Consider the following 20,072-nt stretch of genomic DNA (forward strand, 5'->3'; position numbering starts at 1 on the left):
CGTGACCAACACATGGTACAAGCCCCCTGCAAAGAACACGGTCCTGCTCTTTCTATACACTTGGCCTGGCAGCTGCTGTAAGCCTTATTGTTAAAAATCCATTTTAATTGTTTTCTTTTCCACTGTATCTTGCTATCCCCACCACCACCTCTGGCTCTGTCTGCTGTCTGCTGTTCTCCATGTACGCAGTGAGCTTTGTCACAAAGTATTTCTCATTTATTTGCCTTTCTCTTGCCATTCCTCTTTGTCATGCCCCAAGCCCACAGGGAAATGGCAGCATACAAGAAAGTGTTCCAACTTCATATTTAATGTACCTTTTCATCACATGCTACTGTATAGTTCATCAATCATAATTTATTACAACTGTCTTCCCCATCCTGCCATATATCCATATATTAGCTATGGTAGTGGTGAGCTGAAAATTTAATTAATGAATCAGGAGATACTGCCATCTGTTATTAAGAAAGAAAGCCAAAGCTTCAATCTATTGGCAAGCTATTTAATTTCAAAGCTTTGCTCTCATTTTTATTTTAAAGACATTAGAATTCCAATACAGAAGACAGGAATAAATTGGATATATAAAGCCATACAATTTCTTGAACATATCATCCCTTAATTGCTTTATGATACACAATCCTTCACAGATTCAGTTCTAGATTTAGAAATGACTGGGTCCTCACATAAACTGCACTGCAATGCTGTTTGACAGGCAGTAATGAAGGTTTTACAGTTTGCCTTGTGTGTAATGCTTATAAAAAGGCATGTAAAGTAGTCTTTGAACTTTTGTTCACAGCAGTAAAACAAGTAACCATTCCAAAAAACAGTGAAATGTCTGTTGCTTTCATGTAAATCTTTATCTCCAAATAACCAATCTTGAGAATGTTTTAAAGGAGTTCAAGCAACCCCTCAAGAATAAGGCTTACTAAGCCTTAATTTTTTTAGCTATTGCAGCATGTGTGAATAGTTACCCATATACACTGTAGAGAATATGTTGATTTGGTTTCTAATTTTGTTTTCCTGTTCATGCATGGTTAGGCACCAGGACTGGTAAAGCATCTCATTAAGGCTCTATCTGCTAAAAAGGAATCATCAGGCCCCCCGTCTGACTGAGAAATGCAAAGAGAAGTATAACCGAGACAAGAAAGGACCTTCAGACCCCAATATCAAGGCTCACTCCTAGTAACCATGGAAAAGATGTAAGATTAGATTTTCACCGTTGAACAGAAAAACCCTGCAGCCCCAGAGGGGAACGAAACCTTTTTTATGGATCCGGCATCACTAGGGAATTGTTGAGAGAGAAGCTCGGATTTGTACAACATGAGTGGGCAAGAGGAAATAGGAGGTCTGCAAGACAGCCTGCATGAGGAAGTAAAGAACAATAACAAGCAGCCTTTGCTCCCTCTGCACGGGGACGCCAATGCCAACCCAGTCCCCGTGGAGGAAAGCCATGCTGAGACTGGCAGCCCGCTTCCACCCCTGCTTTCACATGGAAGCACTGAGGAAAGGATTCTCATTTGGGGCACCCATGCCGGAAGCGAGGACCCAGAGCTGGAGGAGTTTGAGTTATTAGAGAGTCAGGAGCTGGAGGCATTTCTGAAAGAGGAAGATCATACAAGTAAAAAGGGGATGCAGAGGGAGTTCTGTCCGGGACAGGCCGCTGTGACGTCCTCCAGGACGGCCAGTGGTTCCAGCGTGACAGACCAAAATGCCAATCACGGTGGGGAAGCAGACGCAGACCAGAGCGCTCAGCCCCTAGACCTCAGGACCGCCGCCTCTCGGTCCGGTGGGAGGCGGAGTCTAAGAGAAGGGCGCTGCAGCTCCGAAAACAGTGTATTCATCTCGGCTCTCTTGGCAGTGAGCAGCCTGAGTGGGAGCTTGGCCAGCGCGCTAGACAGCGCCGGATGTGCACAAACTCCCACCTCTCTGCCAAGCAAGTCTACCTCGGACAAGGGCAGGATCCAGCAGCCAGTCAGCCAGCAAGCCCTCATCCTCTCCTCACACAGCAGGGAGCAGCCCAGGGACATGGACCAGAACCACAACGCAACCAAACTGTCTCAGGGATCTGAACACGAGCACCGTGGCTTGAGCGCCGAGAATGGCAGCTGTCCAGCTGAAGGTCAGTGCTGGGGTGTGGACAGGAGACATAACAGGCAAGAGAACGGCCTGTTGTCTAAATTCCAGAGAAACCTTGAAAGAGTTCCGCCTTCTCGCAGGCAGCTCGTGCGACCTCTCTCTCCTGAGACAGAGCAAAGAATAACCTCAGGACATACTGGACACGTGGATCCCTCGCGAGGACAGCGGCTGCAACGCTCCTCGGACGCGGGGACCAAAGCCAGCAGCCATCAGAATGACCAAAAGGAGCCAGCAGAGACCAGCAGCAATGTCCAGTCTTTCGGCTCAGGCTCAGGTACCCAGTCCAGTCAGAGCTCCAAAAAGACTGGCTCCATCCTCAGGAGGCAGGGCTCAGCGGAGCAAGCTCCTAGCCCTGTGGATAGGAAGAGCCACTTCAGCCGCAGGGCCTACAGCAGTCCCACCAGACCCTCCACCCCCCCGTCTCCCAGGACCACAGGTTCTCCTCAGAGACGCCCTCCAATGTCACCTATGAGGAACCGAGTGCCCGCCCGAGCTCCTCAGCTTGGCTATGGTGCTTCCCAAGGGTACAGTTCTGGTCTAAGACCTCCAGTCAAAACCTCCATCAACACTAGCGTGCAAACCCCTTCTCCCCAGCAGGGCTGTAGTGAGACATCTCCTCCGTCAAAGAGCCCCCCAAAACCCAAAAGTGTCCCGGCCTAAATCATCACCTACATACGCAAAAGCCCCCAGGCGAAGCCCCAGGCCCTTGATGGCCCATATGAGGCCTCCTCACTACCGACCAGACTCTCAGCCTGTACCAGCTCACCAAGTCCACAACCAGCTACAGGGGAGCCAGCTGGGCCTCCAGCGCTGAGTGCCTCCAACCTGCTCTACGACAAGTACCGGCAGGAGCTGCAGAAGGCTCGGATTTTATCACCTGGGCTGATGGTGTCGGGGATAAAGCCCCCTAGTCAGACCATGCCCCACAAAGCTGCCAGTAGGGTACTCAGCTTCTACAGCTCTTTGAGCAACAAGTACCCACCAGTGGGGGTGAGGAGATCACACCTCAGCACTACAGTTCGCACATCATTTAACAGGCTTGGTGAGGCATAAACATTTGATAGATCCAGAGACAAGAGTTAACCTTTGATGGTATCTGTCTAAACTGATATTTTATGATTTACCATTGACTTTTGTTTTGATCAAAGTAAGCATGTCCAAAATTACATCAAAATGTTTTACCTCAGGATTTCTGGAGTCCAGTACAGTTGATCCAGTATAAAAAACAAAACAAAACTGGGTGCCAAGGACAGGGCTTGAAAATTCTTGCCCACACATCTGCTGTTAAAAATTTCAGGTCAAATAAGTGGCAAAGGATGAGGCTGTAGCAGTTCTCGCTGTCATTCATCACACAACAGAATCACAGTTGCATGAAGTGCCACATTTAACAGCTCTAAAATTTGTCCATATTTTGACCCTTTGTTTTTGACTTCCTACCAAAGTGAAAAGAGAGTCAAAAGCTCTTCTTCTTTGCATTGCTTTGTTTATAATGACCGTTTAAAAGGTGGTATTTTCAGGTATGAAGGAGAATCTTGTGTATACAATGATTTTGTAATACCATGATGTGGACATAAACTTGTTCATCTTTGCCGTTACTTTTAGACTGGCAGCTCTCCAGCCACCCTCAGGCCCCCTGTCTCTGGATCTGAGGACCCCTCAGAAGCCCAGATGGCAACTCAGGAGACACGTGCTCTATTCCGCTCGCCTCGAACCCTGAGACCACAGCTCGGTGTTGGTGCTGTCAGTAGGGCTCCACCCACTGCTGTTAAGAGCCGGTTCTTCACAGGGCAGAAGTCACCTCTGGCTATCAATCAACAGTGCAGGCGGTGACTCCATCGGTGACGCTACCAGCCACTCTGACCGCAACCCCTCCACCAACCCCACCAGCAACCTCATCAGTGACCCCATCAATGATCCCATCAGTGACTCAATCTTCTCAAAGTCCTCCAGAACCTTTAGGTAATGCCTGTTTAATTCCACAACAAGGTGCCAAACCCATCTAAACTTCAGATATCAGGGTATCCAACAAATATCAGGGTATTTCATTGGAAATGCATGCTGATCCTATGCACTCTTGATATAAAAATATAGCAAATGTAAAAATGTGCTCTGAAGAACCCTTACCCATGACAGAAGTCAGCTGTTATCTTACCTCAAGAGGAAGTGTAAGCAGTGTGTTTATAGCTACACAGTCACACTTTTATGGCACTGATGGTTATGCTTGCGTATCAGCGAGATAATATTAGAAAAAAATGTCATTTATTTCGGAGCGCACAGAAAACACACATACACACCTTACTAATTTCTACCAACCCCTTTTTCACACTTCAGGCCAAACATTGATATCTGCAAACTGTCATGTTGTTCCTTCACCAGAATGCGCATAAGGGGTGCATAAAGATGGGGTTCCCAGACTCTTTGGCCCAGAGGCATGGCAAAGCTTTGAAGTGCAAAGCAATTAACACTTAAATACTGCCAGTATTTGCCTGGCAGGAAGTGTTTGGTCCCCCTGGCCTGCTTGTGTACTCCACAGAGGCGCAGCACACATTAACATGCAGAGCGCTGAGATTTTTCTTTCCATGTGTCCTGATATTCAGTAGTTAAGGGAGTCTGGCCGGGATGTTTGGTCATGCGAAAGGGGTCAGGTGACCTAGCAGGTTGCAAGAAAGCCATAGCCTGGTCACTGTGGTCTACACCACACTCCACCAGAGGTGGCACGGAGAAGCTTACTCAATAAACGCTAAGCAGAGACAAAAAAAAAAAAAGGTTTCAACGTCTTCCTTCGTAAAAACGGGTGTGTTGTTCATATTTCACTTCCTTGTTGAGTAATTTCAAATGAAACAGCAATTTGGTGGAATTTCTATTACATATTACATTCTATTGCATATTCCTAAATGTTTTATAGTTTTCTTTGCATTATATAGCATTTTTCTATCTACATTTGTCCTCATCACCAGAACTAACCATTCATATTACTTTTGCTCCCTGCATTAAAGTGGTAATATCATTATTATGGCTACAGTTTATGAGTCCCATTACAGCAGATACATGCAGCTGAGAATGTGTCTTTGTAAAATAATGTATTCATGCATATTAACGCTTGGTGACAAATCTACGAATTGCTTAGCTCAAATAATTTAAAAATATTCTCTTTCCCTTTCTCTCTTTTACACACACAAACACACACACACACACACACACACACACACACATACACACTCTTACACATTGCTACACATTGCTTAGCAGAACTCTACTCTGCCTGTATTGCTTGTGCTTTCGGTTCAAAATCTCTAAATCGGCAGCCTTACAAAAAGAGCTGAAATGCAAAGAGGGAAGTGGTTGAGCAGTGGAGCAGTGGAATATGAATCATGTGTGCATTTAGCAGCAAATACTGAGGCCTGTGACACCAGGGCTGGAAATTAATGTTTATGAGGCATCAATCTCCCTCCTGGTCTGCAAGGAGAGAGAGAGAGAGAGAGAGAGAGAGAGGAGAGAGGAGAGAGAGAGAGAGAGAGAGAGAGAGAGAGAGAGAGAGAGAGAGAGAGAGAGAGAGAGAGAGAGAGAGAGAGAGAGAGAGAGAGAGAGAGAGAGAGAGAGAGAGGGGGGGGGGGGGGGGCAGGATGCAGGGTGAGGAGGAAGCTGGAGCCCATTTATCTTTAATGATCACAACCCCCCACTTCAAGGAGAAAACTGGCTGCAATTTCATTAAATACCCTGATGGCACTGGCTGTGGGTGCGTGTGTGTGCGTGTGCGTGTGTTTGTGGTTGTGTCAGCACACATGTGAGTGTGTGTGTGTGTGTGTATGTGTGTGTGAGGGGGTTGTGTGTGGGTATGCGCGCACATGAGCGTACATGGCTGCGTGTGAGGAAGTGTGGGTATACTCTCGTGTGTAGTCTTTCTGGTCCATCTTTCAAACAAAGAGAGAAAGCTAGGGCCAGAGAGAGAGAGAGGGAGAGAGAGAGAGAGAGAGAGACAGAGACAGAGAGAGAGATGGAGCGAGAGAGGCAGAGGGAGACGGAGAGAAAGAAAGAATATGGGGAATTTGTTCCCTCTTTAAAAGCTCGTTCAGAATGCATTCTGCAGCACAGCGGTGCTATAGCCTGTGGGGCGGGGACGTAGAGGTGCTTTATCTCTAGCAGCAAGCGTGGGATTGTACAGCTGCCCCAGATCACTCAGAGAGGGCCCCTAATTCACCCCAGTGGCTATGGTGACTGTGTGTGTGTGTGTGTGTGTGTGTGTGAGTGTGTATACACCCAAATACTTCTGCTGCTTTGTCCTACTTCTATGCCACTTCCATGCTATTTATTCAAGGATTAGGCATAAGGATATGTGTCTCCGGCTCACATACACTTACACAGGACAGCGTATTTCAAACGCGTTTTTGGCTTCGAGGCTGCTGTTATTCCGGTCCCCAAAGAGAACCTGCCAGGGAGTGTCACGATCCTGTAGGGGTGCCACAGAGAGAGCGACAGGGGCAGAGGGAGCCAGAGTAGAGGAGAGAGGAGACAAAGATTTGTGAAGTCTTTGTACCTTAATAACTGTAATTGACACTAGCTTATCATTAACACAGTGTAAAGCACATTTTCGCACATTTAGACCATAAGATGACAGAACCTTGTAAGCTGGAAACCTCCATTTCCGCTGTCATCATACTGTAGACAAGACCATATATTTAACACACTTTAGGGCTTTTAACCGGTTTTATAGCTTTCAAAGTGGAAAAGGGCATGCAGGGATATGGGTGACATCATATATTGTTCCAGGAAATTGCTGATAGTTAAATCATTTGTGCTGGACTAAGCAGTAAAGTAAGCATATAGGCATAGAGCAGGCCTGGCTACGCTAGGGCCTCATGTCCAATCAGCTGAATCAAAAAATTAGAGCTGAACTGGCACTACAGCTCCCTAAAGTTTTGCTGCAGTGTGTCGCCACTGAAATCACAGATCTGCAGAAAATCACTTAAAATAGCTTTCTTGAAAGGTGAATAAAACGCAGGAGCAGTGATGCCTCTGCACTTCACAACACATGTTAATAGGTTGCAAGTCTTCAAAGGAGACCAGAAAACAAAAGGAGCTTACTCCAGTCTGTGCAAACACACACACATACACAAATGAGAGTTGTTCTGCAGTTGTTAGTTGCACGCTTTCTGACCTTCGCCATCCCCTCTTTCAGACCAGAAGAGACCATCAGCGGCAGGGCTGGCTGCCAAGTCCCTGCTGCCCAAGGCGTCTGTGTCTGGTCTGCGGCCCCCTGGCTACTCCCGCCTGCCCCCGGGCCGCCTTGCCGCCTTCGGCTTCGTCCGCAGCTCCAGTGTGTCCTCCGTCTCCAGCAACCACTCTGCTGACAGCATCCGCAGTGACCCCTCCAGACCGGAGCAGTATCGTACGTTACTGAGACACACACACACACACACACACACACACACACACATATACACGCACAAATCTCCTACAAACCTGAATCTTTGCAAATATTTTACAATATATGCAATTTGCTTAATAGCTCAAATATACGTGGTGAATGATTATGTGGTAATCCAGTGTAGCTCCAGCCTGCCGGACGGCCTCTTCAGGAGCTGCACTTCTCTGGCCGGTGTGGAGGAAGTGTGGGTCATGTGCATGGCGTGCGTTTTCAATACGACCTATATAAGAAGTGCTACTACATCTTCCCCCAGTTACAGCTGACGCCGATTTCTCTCCGCGGTTCTACTGCACGAGTCATGGGCTGAGTTACATCATAATCATCTCTAGCAGAAAGTCTCCCAGGACAAGAAATCCCTTAGCACTCCCAATACAGAGCGAAAGAGAGGGAGTGAGAGAGAGAAAGAGAGTGAGAGACAGAGAGGGTGTGAGAGAGAGAGAGAGAGACAGCATGAACGTGAGAAAAAGTGAAAGTGAGAGGTGTAAACGTATGCATGGGGGTATGAGAGATTGTGTGCGTGTGTGCATCTGCATGTGTGCGTGTGCGCGTGTGTGTGTGTGTGCGTGTGTGTATGTGTGTGAGAAATTGTTGGATAAGGTGTCAGAGACAGAAATAGTAGGTAAAGAACATATGCAGTGCCTGATTTGTCCTTCATTTTGAATGACGTTTTCTTGATTGCTTATGAACAGTTACTATACTTGGTCTTCATTATATATAGCTGTTCTGAAGTGGAGAATAGGGACATCTTGGAACTCCAAGTTGCCTAACGTCAGTTTAGGTTAACTGAAAGAAATCACGCAACTTTTAAAAAAAATGTCAAATTCTATAGTTCATAGATTTGATAATGCTTGTTATCACTGAAGCTCTATAAAATCTGCCACCATTACAGACAGCATACTGTAATGTATATCTTGTACGTATATGGGGTGGGTACCTTCTGTGCTGTTTGTCTGCTGTTTGCTTAAGGGTAAATGAGTCACCCTCCTGATTGCATGTTAGGACCAGTGATGGGTGGCAGATGCTAATTATGCCAACTGGCTGGAGGTTCAAATGACTGAGAAATTTCCACTGTTTATATCGATAGGCCATGCAGGTGGACAGCACCAGGAAAAAGCAATTAAATGTCACTTGTGGACGTCACACTCAGTGGGCAGTGTTCAACATCAAGACCTTGAAAAGTATTCGACTGGCGTACAGGCCAGCTTTTCTGCTCATGGCTATTACAATTAGATTAAAAAAAAAAAGCTATAATAGCAAATATTGATCTAAATGATCCAAATAAATAAGGATCCAATAAGAATGAGCTTAATTCTATAATAATACAAATTATAAGCATAAAACTGGCAACACTTGCATTGTTAAATAATAAAAAATATAAGGCTGCATAGCTTTGGACGTGTATAACCTGATCTTTCACCTGATCCAAACCTATGACCCAACCTAACCTATGATCTGATCCAAGCCTACCCTCCTGTTCCGTCAGCCGGCAGGCGCCTGAGCTGCTGACCATTAATTCAAATGGTAATTGTGTGTAGGTGAGTGTGTTGTATACAGTGATTTCTACATTTATAGAGGTTACTTCTCCTGAGTCCATCACAGTGTTCAGTCTACCTGTCCCCAAAAGCAAACAGGAGCATTTGTGGAGCCTCCCAAAATGAAGGAACGTAGCATGTAATGGTGCAAAATATTGATTCTTCTGCAGACCCAGCAGTCTCTAGGGAGTGCCAGTGTCTGAGACTCACTGAAACCCAATTGATTTGCGAGGCCTAACCAATAGAAGTGGGCCTTCTTGTAATTGGCTAAATTGATTCGAATGGGAGAGTTGTGGATTACGATGGCTGAGGCAGTCAGATTGATTCAGCTGTCGTTACTGTCTGAGGTTCTATAAGACAGAGACCCTACTCGGTATTGCTGTCCCCTTTCCTTTTAGGTGTTGATCTAGCACTTTGCTCTTTTAGAAGAAACAAAGCCTTATGTCTCGATGGAAAACCTCAGCAGACCATTGGTCCAGCTCACTGCACTCTGATGATATGTCACACACAAGACAGAGAAAACCTGGGTTGCCAGATTAAGATAAAAGTGTTTCTTTTTATCTCTCTGCAGATCAGACATCAGAGGGTGGGCTGGGAGTTGCTGGCATGGGGGCTGGACCTGATAGCGAAGGGCGAGGCCTACTGGCCCTGGTGCTGCTCTGTGTTTTGATGACTGTGCTTGTCATCCACCAGCATCACATCCTATGCTGTGTCTGAAATTGCCTGTTGCACACTGTTTATCAAGTATCTATCCCTTACTAATCTGATAATTATGCACAATTCATGAATAACACTATGAATTATGCAGTTACTTTTCATACCGATGCACCTACAGGATATGACTTACAGTACATAATATATGCATGCGAGCAACAGCTAAACCATTAGGTGACATAGCTAAACTCAGCTGGCAGATTTTAAATATGAGTGAATAAACTAGCCAGAAATGAATATGGATACAATCAAAGAGAATATGGAAATATGAGAAAGCATTTTTATAAAGTTGCAATTGAAATTTCCTTGATCACCGATAGCTGTCCATTGTCCTTATTTGTGGTGTAATGTGTGACAACTGACGTCCCGGTTCTTATAGTTGTACTACAGTTTTTACAGTGTGAAAAATCGAATGGCTTATGCTTAAAAATGCAGTAGAGTAGAATCATGCCATTCCGGCAATGTCTTGGACATGTCATCGCTGTTACATACCTTATTCCATTGTTCCTTCTTCCTTTGGCATCATAACTCCCATACTTTTGTCTAACGTCATTACCACTATTTCACTTTTACTAACGTCAGCATGTTAATTCACTTAAACCGTCTGATGATGGTTGATGGATGATGGATAATCACTTTCGCTAACAGCATCGTCTGTTTTTTGCTTCCAGTATCACAGTTACCACCATTACATTCTAATGCAAATAGCAATCTGTTCATACTCTTGCAGTAGTGGCATTTTTACAGTTCTAAGATCAATATTACACTATCATGCACTCTGTATGATAATGTAATCATACACTGTAATCAACATACTGTTAAAGGAGATCACTGAAAACCTTCGTTTTTCATTCATCTCTTTATTCTCATACTAATATACACACTCTCTCTCCCTCTCTTTCTCTCTCTCTCTAGCCATCTCTCTGTAGTGGGGAGGGTGAGTACAGGGGCCAGCAGGTCTAAGGGTACACTCGCAGAGTGCTTGTTTAATGGAGGCCTTATTTAGCTGCTCTTCTGAAAGGCAGCCGTCTGTTTGAAGTTGCAGCCAAAGTCTCACTGAGGCCCCGGTGTCATTTGACCTTAACCAACGCTACTGCCAGAGTGTCTTTTACACACTGGTGGAGGATACACACTGTTTGGTGTGTATGTGTGTGTGTCTGTGCACAGGTGTCTGAGTGTGTGTATGCACATGCGCTCAAGTTCTATTACACAGCGGGCAGAAGGTTACATTATGCACTGCTACTTGGCTTTTTGTAAATCTCTTTTATCATCTCAAATTCTCTGTGTATCAGATATATAATATATTTAGATCCTCCAGGCCATCCTTCCTCATGTTCTACCTCTCTCTCTACATTTCAAGCTTCTTGCAAGTGTTCACAACTGATTAGATGTGATTTCCCTTTTCAGCTTGTCAGGGGATTACAGTATAAGCTCCTTCATGCTCAACATTGCTTACCTTGTTGCATTAGGGGGAAGCTCTTTCTATCTCAATAACACACACACACATACACACTGCAAGATCATACAACCTCAGCATCAATTGTCTTGGCTCAGTGTGTAATGTCATGGGAGTAAATAAATGACAGGGAGGTGAGCAAATGGATGTTGTCTGCAGTGGTACTGCACATGGAGAGACCAGAGACTGACTGTGTGTGTATTTGTCTGTATTTGTATGTACATGCACATGTGTTTGTACATGCATGCATGTGTGTGTATATGTGTTTGAGTGTGTGCATGTGTGTGTGTGTGTGTGTGTGTGTTTGTGTGTGAGTGTGTGTGCGTGCGTGTGTGTGTGTGTGTGTGTGTGAGTGTGTGTGCACGTGTGCGTGTGGAGCCTTATGAGGGGCCGTTTAGGGTGAAATCAGTGAAATGACTTCTGGGCGCACTGAACATTATTTCACACTCATGCAGCCACACACAAGCATAGTTAAACCATAGTTAAATGTTTATGTACCAGTGAATGCAGGTGCGTGTATATTCAAGTGTAAATTATCATATGCAAATGTAAGTAGTACACTATTTGTGTGAAAATGTTTCATATGTATGCACAAGTATTTCATACTTTTGTGCAATTAGTGTGCATGTGTGCAAGTGTTTCACTGATTTTACCCTAAACAACCCCTCATAGAGCCTGCCTAATGGAGTAGTCCCAGAGAAGTCCTGGCTCAGATTCAGACAGATCAGTGCACTTTACAGTCTCATAAGATGTAATGGAAACTTGTAAGCTGTGCCCTTTGTGCTGTTATGGTATATAGTATAGTAATGTCAGACACCCCAGGAAATGATAAAGCACCATTTTGCCATTTTAGACAGTCTATTGAGCAGCGCACTGACCCGCTGAAATACTCTCGTCGGGATTGTTATTAATGGGACTCTTCATTTCTCCTTGTCCTAAGAATATAGACTTCCTAAGCAGAGAGTGAAATGAGTACAGACATAAAAATTTGTCTCTCAGGTTCTTCATTTTAGCACACACAGGGAAGTGGTTATATCTCATCCTCTCTCTCTCTCTCTCTCTCTCTCTCTCTCTCTCTCTCTCTCTCATGCACGCAAACATTTAGGGCACAGACTAACCTTGAGTCAAGGTGGCAGAGCTCTGTTTTTGTGCAGGCATGCATGTAGGGTGGGACCATTGTGTACATTTCATCTGTACACGCGCTTATATTTCTGCAGGTCAAATGGTCATACTTTAGAGATATTGATTATCTATTAACCCGCCTTTCCTTGGGACTCTGTGTCATTGCCCATAAAGGTAATCCACAGAGAGACAACTATGGCAATGGACATCTTCACTGGGCGGTTTCCTTTAGATTGCTCTCCAATGACAAATTCAGGTTCAAGTCTCATTTAATCACATCCTCTTTCCCATGTCTAGCATGGGTGTGCGGTTATGATGTGCACCCCCTACCTTTGGCCCTGTGCTCCATTGGAGAGCTTCGACTAGGAACCCATGGATATTTATCCCTGTGCCGCTTGTGTCTCCTCTCAAAGAGGGAGTAGAAGGAAAAGGCTGAATTGTGGATGAGAGGCCAAGGAGTTGGGAAACCAGAGATAAGAGAAAGAGCTGGAGACCGAGGGAGACGGTGAGCAGAAAGGATGTGCCAAGCAATGGAAAGCGATGAGAGAGAGAGAGCGTGTGTGTGTGTGTGTGTGTGTGTGTGTGTGTGGTTGTAGCGAGAGCGCAGATGCCACCGCTCATACCGTCCTGTGAGTCATCCTTGTTGGTGAGAACAGATGGTTATTTCTGTGCTACACACACACTTGCGCACACGCACACACACACACGGTCGACTATTCTCTGCATTAGTGTAAGCCAGCTTTCATCTATTTGATCAGCACTTTCATTTTGTGAGCTTAATCAAGTGTTTCTAGTCGATAATATTAGTATATCATGCACAATAGGTACACATATGTGCCCTTGGAAAGCCAGTAGAAAATGTCTGAACGCACATGGAATAAAACATTTTATGGTCATATCTCTGCCTCTGTCGTTTTAGTGGGCTTTGTGCCACGGTGCCTTTTTTGAGCTATTTTCCGTGGAGTTAATTGTCGAGTATTACCTGTGCTGTTGTTTAAGTAAATTCCTGTAATACAGACACGGCCCCTCCTTCTTGCTTTCTTTCTCTCTCTTTCAGAATCTCTATTTTTCTCACTCTGTCGCTTTTTCTCTCGCGCTTGGTCTTTCTCATTAGGACCTATTTCTCGCTCCAGACAGTGTGGGTAGGCTGTTCAGTGATTGCTGCTGACTCACACCTTCTTTCTGAGCTGTTGCATTTGGTACATGAAGTAAATCACTTTCTCTCGCTCTCTACATGTATATGTGTGTGGGTGTGGGTGTGTGTGTGTGTTGGCTTACCCATCTCTCATGAGATCCAATCAGCATCTGAGGTCAAAATGTGGGTTTCAGCTCTCAGGAGTGTGGAACTCCAACCCCTGTGCTATGATTAAAGCCCCTGCTGGCTTTTTTTGTTTGTTTTAACTTTCAGACAAGGCAGAGCAAATAATTTCTTTCCACTAGTGGTCAATAAGCATCAACAGTGACAATAACTGACCCTGTCCCGGCCAGAGACGGACATGCCCTCCTTGACAGTGGAGGATCTTCCTGGCACGGTTAGGTACTCTGTTGTGTGAACTGCAGAAAGACCCAATTACTCCACAGGGTTTAATCCCAGCCTTCCTTTGAGCCTTGATGGATTCGTGTGCTAAAAAGGCAAACACCCCTCCCACACAACCCACACACACACACACACACACACACACACATGCACGCACACACCACCCACACACACACACACACACACACACGTACACACACATACACATTTACACTTCTGCTGAAAGGCTGACCCTGCTGGCACTCCCTTGTTTCAGATGGGCTTCTCCCCCACAACTGGAAGGCTTAAGGTTCTCTCAGCCTTCCTGAGAAAGACAGAGTGAGAGAAAGAGAGAGAGAGAGAGAGAGAGAGAGTTGAATAAGAGAGTACACATGAGATTAGATTTTTCTAAACCCTCCCCCCAGCACTACAGCTTAACCACCCTCTCTCTCTTCCTTATTTTCTCTGTATAGCAACATCTCTGGTCATTTCGACAAGCTGACATAATGTGAGGGGTGTCCTACACCTAAAAGGCAACTAGCTATTCATTTACTTTTAAAAACTGTTTGGTTTCCAGGCCCTATTAGCTTGCCTTATGCTTAGCTGCTGGGGGAAATGTATTTTTTTTAATGACAGGGCCCGGGGGGGCATACGGACTGCGCGTGCATGCCTCGGTGTGACAGCACCCTGCTGGGCCATTATGTCCGGGCCATTCCATACCTCTGACCCCCTGGCCTCCGTTTCTCTGTCTGTGGAATTCCATTTGCCACCACCGCTCCAAAGCCTCCCGCGGCTCTGCTTCCTCAAACCTGGTTCCGGCTCTGGCCTGGACTCCCATTTGTCCGGATGCACATGCATTATCTCCGCTGTTGGGTTTTTTTCTCATGTTCATCGACACTTTCATTCCACCTGCCATGTCTCTGAGGAGTGCGAGATGTGGCGCTGTATGTGTTTGACTTTTGTTCGACTGTGGTATATCTGTAGGACAGAATTGATTGCTTGCTTGCAGATTTAATTGCTTTTTGGATCATATGTCACCATTTACTATGTTGCTGAATAGAACCAACTGAATGTTGCTGAGTGGATTAGAGTGCTTTTACCAAAAGCAATTCGGTACACCCTGTAAGAGCCGTTTTAATGTTGTCTTTCCTATTTATGGACACTTTTTGTTTGCTCATTTTAAATTGGTTTCCAGAGTAGGTAAAATTAATCAGCTGTGGATTCAATAATGTTGATGAAGAGTGTAACTTTCTGTTTTTCATTTCCATTCATTCCCCCTTTTGGAGTCTTGTAAGACGAACCATCCACTTTTCACTGTTTCATTGCATCAGTTATTTGAGATTGAAACATGGACAGTCTAGGGAGCAACATAGTGTTCAGACTGAAAGGGAAAGGATATAGTTTGTGAATATCTTGAAGCCAGTGGAAGCAACGTTGTTTGCAGAGTCTGAGGTTGCCACGTGCAAGCACATGGCGGCCTGGCCGAGGCGGGACATGCCCACCTCCGCATAGTGCTCACTGTCCTGCCATGTTCCTTGGTTTCGAGGTGGGCAGCAGCCTGCCATTGCGTACTTAATAATGCATGGCAGCTCATTCCTTAGGGTGGTGCCTGTCAGGCCGGACCCCTGCTGTGGAAGAGAAACATTAGTGTGCCCCATATTTCCCTCCCTGTTTGTGCATCTCCCAGGCTGGGTTTCTAGGCTTGTTTTTCATTGCTCGCTTCCAGTCTGCTCAGTCCTTCAGTGAGTCTCATCTGTCCTCCCGTTCCTCAGCAGCAGTTTCTCCATCTAATTCTCTGTCTCCTTTCTTTTATTGTTCTTCCCATCTCTGCCTTTGCCTCTGGGACTCTCTGTCTCTCTCTCTCTCTCTCTCTCTCTCTCTCTCTCACTCACATCCTCCCTTTGTTTTATTATCCCTTTCTTGCTCTCTTTGTCTTTTTCTGTGCCTCTCCTAATATCCTTTGCTTTTGATTTTTGCCTTTGTCCTGTCACACTGGACACACTTAATATGAGATCATCAAGAGAAAGTGCTGATAGTTGCAACTGACCCGTGTTATTAACCAACACATTTATTTGTGCATGTAAATAGAAAACATGTCATCTGTTTTCTATTTGCATTCATTGGGGTGAAATGTACACAATACTCTCAGCAAGGGACGAGTGAACTCTGCAAGAGGGTCATAAGGGACTTGCTCATAGATTAGGACTCCTATGCTCTCTCGCTCTGTGTGTGTGTGTGTGTGTGTGTTTGTGCGTGCGTGCGTGCGTGCATGCGTGTGTGTGTGTGTGTGTGTGTGTGTGTGATAATTAAGCTTTTATTCTTCTGCTCTTGAAATTAAGAGAATCTTGAGATTATGAAATCTTTTGGATCTTTTTTCCACATATGCCAGCATTCATTAAGCCCCTGGCCACTAATTTAGTCACCACACAATCACCAAACCTTTAGATATGCATCACTAGGAGTGTATAATTCTAAACTATGATGACAGGAAATTAATCAACTTCTGTCTGATCTCAAGTCTAATTACATTCTCTATAAACTTCAGTTGCATTCCACACGATGTCTTTCAGATAGCTCCTGGTGGGTGAAGACTGTCAAAGAATGTCAAACCCATATGCCCTCCAACCAGATGGAACTCCAAATTGCCCTGTCAGTCACTGCTTTCGTGCCTGTGATGCCCAGAGTTTTGCTGTGCTTTATGCTAATGACATAGTAGTCAATGCACTGGTTATGTGGATGATTATGGAGAACCATAACAGTGGTGGAAGTAACACTAGCACCACATGCTTGAGCTGCCAACCCAGTTTGACACAGTTCTCACTCCAAGAGGCCTTCCTGGGGTTAACAGGTTCTTAATGAGGCTTTTCTTCTATCTCCCAATGACAAGTCCGCTTTGGTTTCTGCTCGGCCATAGAAAGTAAGCTTAAGCTTTTCTGCACCTAATAATCATCTCCTGCTGTGCGCCAGCGAGACTCTGCCATAGCCCCTGCAGTGCTGGATCTCCGTCCGTGAGCTAGACCAAACTTACACCAATAACTCCTTTCTGATGTTCGCACTTCAGTCCTGGGTATTCTGTATTTTTTTTGCATTAGAACTCACATTGTTATGACCATCACAGTTATATTATTACTTTTTTTTTAAATTTATCTTCATTCATCATCTCATGGCAAATATAAAAGTGTTTTAGAATGGTCCAGCATCCATATTTTACTGTGCATATCAGAGCTTCACTGTCGGTCGAACATGTTGGCTCTCCTAGCCTCTCTCAGGCTTGCAAGAGGCCTTCCCACAGGGCTTTGAAACAAAAGCGCGTAGCGTATCAGGTCTGGTCAGGTCTGGAGAAGGCATTGGGGCTGATGGATGTCAAGACAGGAAGACTGCTTTGAGGTCAGCTACTATGCTAGCGAGCAGTTTAGACGAAGGTTAAATGAACTCTATGGGAATGCTAGAGTTACAGTCCTAACGGTGAATGGGTGTGTGGTACTGAGAGCGGAGTGAGGAAAAGGCAGAGAGTACATGACCAGAGCTTTAGTTTGTGGCCATTTATACAGCTGAAGAATGCTCATGACGTTTGCTGACTGACAGTTGAAAGGCTTAATGTTTGTTTTCATTAAGTGTTCTTCATCCTTGATACTGCGACATATAATCCAAACATTTTTATGGTTGTTTGTTTCTTTGTTTTGCTGCCAGGTCCCAGCAGTGTGAGTGATGACCCCCCCTTCCGCAGGGTCATCACAGCGGCCAGTGGGGACGGGCGCAGCAGCCCCCAGCCGCCGAGCACACCCGTGCCCGCCCGTCGCCCACTGCTACCCCCACCGCCCGCCTCCCCAGTGGGTAAGCGCTCAGGCCTCCAGGGCACGGCTCTAGCACTGCCTGAAAGTTGCAGCCGTGGGAAGGTTAACGTGTTTCCGAGGGGCTTCTGTGTTTACAGCGGGTTGAAATATCCCATTGCCCAGACAGAAGCCTTTCAGATTCATAGCAGCTGCTTTTAGTGGAGGCCCATCATCATCCTTGGGTCCCAAACAGAGGAAGACTCGTCAGGCATGGATAATCAGGGTGACCTGGGGGACCCCAGCCACCAGACTAGACTGTCATTAATCTCCCGGCTGTCTCTGCAGGTGGAGTGACATGTTGAATACACACCTGCTGAGTGGAGAATGCTACTTCACTGATGAACTTGCTCCATGCCTTGGTTATGCTTTAAAAACTGATTGTTTTTATTTAATTTTCGTTTGCACAATCGGCACAAAATGTATGTAAGTGTGCATAAAGAGGTTGATCTCAAATGAGCAAGCCAGAGACCAGGCCTTGTTCAATTCCACTTGGATGCAGCTCAGAAATAGGCCAATACATTTCATCTGCCTGGCTAATCTAGTTGCGCTTGCTGCCCATATCGGTGCTTGTGCGCTTTGTTAGTCTTTCACACTTTATCTTGTCCCTGCATATAGAGCACTTTCTTTAGTTGATGTTGTTGCAGATAAACATACACACATAAATGACATTATGCAAGCTTCAGCTAAGCCAGCAGTTAATTTAACAAAGCCAGAAGTTATTGTAACTAATTAAGAACCACCATCCACTCAGCTCAAGAGACTACTTTATCTTTTTGTAATTATGCTTAAAGGAGACTTCTTTTTAATGCTTTTTAAATATGAGTGTTGTGATAAGTAAACCTAGTTAGGAGAATTGGGTTTTTTATCCAAAACAAACAAACGCATTCAGAAGTATGTAATGCTGCTTCTGGGTCTCTCCTCTCCTCTCTCTTCTAGGCAGGCAGCAAAAATGTGACTCCTGCCGCAGTGCTTTAGTGTTATCAACTGTGTGCCACTCTAACTGTAGAGCCCATTAATCTTTAAGCACAGTTCCCTGTGCCTACAGTGTGCTTTAGCCAAACAGGAGCTCCAGAGCCTTGGGAAGGGGAGGGCTCTCAGAGCCCACAGCCCAGCAGGGAGTACTGGCTTGCAGTTCTGAACTTAGCAGGAAACGCTAGTGGTGGGCGATGCCAAAAAATCGCATCGAACTTTTGAAAGCCCCTGCTTCTTTTACTCACTGTAGGTCTTATACTGAAAGGCCTGGAGCTTAATGACAATGAGAGCTATAGCTATCTAGCTACGATTTGCTCCTACTTTTAAGAACATACAGCCTTCCGATATTCTAGGATCTACAGTCTACGGATAGTCAAGCACACATGCCAATCCGCTTGCGGCTTCTGTTGTGCTGATGTTTTGGGGGAACAGGCTTAGGGGAGTTGTAGATTGGACAGGTGCTGTGGATGTTGGCGGGTGGGAACGAGTGCTGGGAATTTTGGCGCGAGGGAGATGCTAACTGCTAATGCAAGAGGGAACATGCCTTGGGTGTCTTGGATAATTTCCTGGAGGTCTGTCTGGCTGTCTCCTACATGCAGAGATTAGCCATATAGCAAAGCCGTAACCAGGTACTTTGGGACCACAAAATCTCCGCACATTTGTGTGTTTCTGGGTGGGTGGGTGGACGAATGCAGGCAAACATTCTAAACCCTGGAAAGAGATTGTTTAAAAAATAAGCAAAAGTGACATTAGTAAATCTCTTCAGGGCTTGTGGTGACTGAGGTCTGGTGCGGCTGACTCGCCTTGGGGACGCACTGCTGATGAGGCTGACGAGGTTTCACAGACAAGCAGCTGTGGGATCGGTGTAACCAGCATAGACGGGTGATGCAATAGAGTGCAGTGTGTGTGTGTGTGTGTGTTGCAGAATCTTATTCCAGCTAGGCTGAGCCTTGCTGCTGCCTCATTTAGTGCCTGACTGCACCGTATTGAAATCGATCGGCAGACCGAGGAGCCAGGGCCACCATGGCAAAAAGGACAGAAAAGAGGCGAGAGACAGAGGGAGAGTGTGAGAAGAAGAGAGAGAGGAAGAAAGAGCAGGCTGTTTTCTTGGAAATTACCCATCTGGCACATCTCCGTGGGCCATTCTGAAAACATGCAGTAAACTCCTCTTTGTTCATTCATGGAATAATATTGTATTTTTGTTTGTTAGGCTCACGCAAGGAGTCCCAGAACAGATCTGATGGCCCTCGTTCTGCACTCTCGTCCCCAAAGCGGCTGGCTGTCGTGACGCCTAAACCCCAGTCACCAGGTGAGAGCCCTGTCAGCCCTGGTCTTCTCGTCCCTCACCTTCTCCCTGTCCTACAGAGCG

At 45.6% G+C, this 20,072-nt stretch overlaps 1 protein-coding gene across 1 annotated transcript in view; it reads left to right on the forward strand.

Moving 5' to 3' along the window:
• mtus2a (microtubule associated tumor suppressor candidate 2a) overlaps positions 1-20,072 on the forward strand; it is a 49,044-nt gene that overhangs the window by 20,454 nt on the left and 8,518 nt on the right. The window contains 6 exon segments of the mRNA XM_027016128.2: positions 1,036-3,123; positions 3,736-3,946; positions 3,949-4,092; positions 7,310-7,519; positions 17,589-17,732; positions 19,914-20,012. Of these exon segments, the coding sequence (XP_026871929.2) occupies positions 1,318-3,123; positions 3,736-3,946; positions 3,949-4,092; positions 7,310-7,519; positions 17,589-17,732; positions 19,914-20,012 (2,614 nt within the window). The 5' untranslated portion in view covers positions 1,036-1,317.

This window comes from Electrophorus electricus, chromosome 17 (genome assembly GCF_013358815.1).
Source record: "Electrophorus electricus isolate fEleEle1 chromosome 17, fEleEle1.pri, whole genome shotgun sequence".
NCBI classification, from domain to species: domain Eukaryota; kingdom Metazoa; phylum Chordata; class Actinopteri; order Gymnotiformes; family Gymnotidae; genus Electrophorus; species Electrophorus electricus.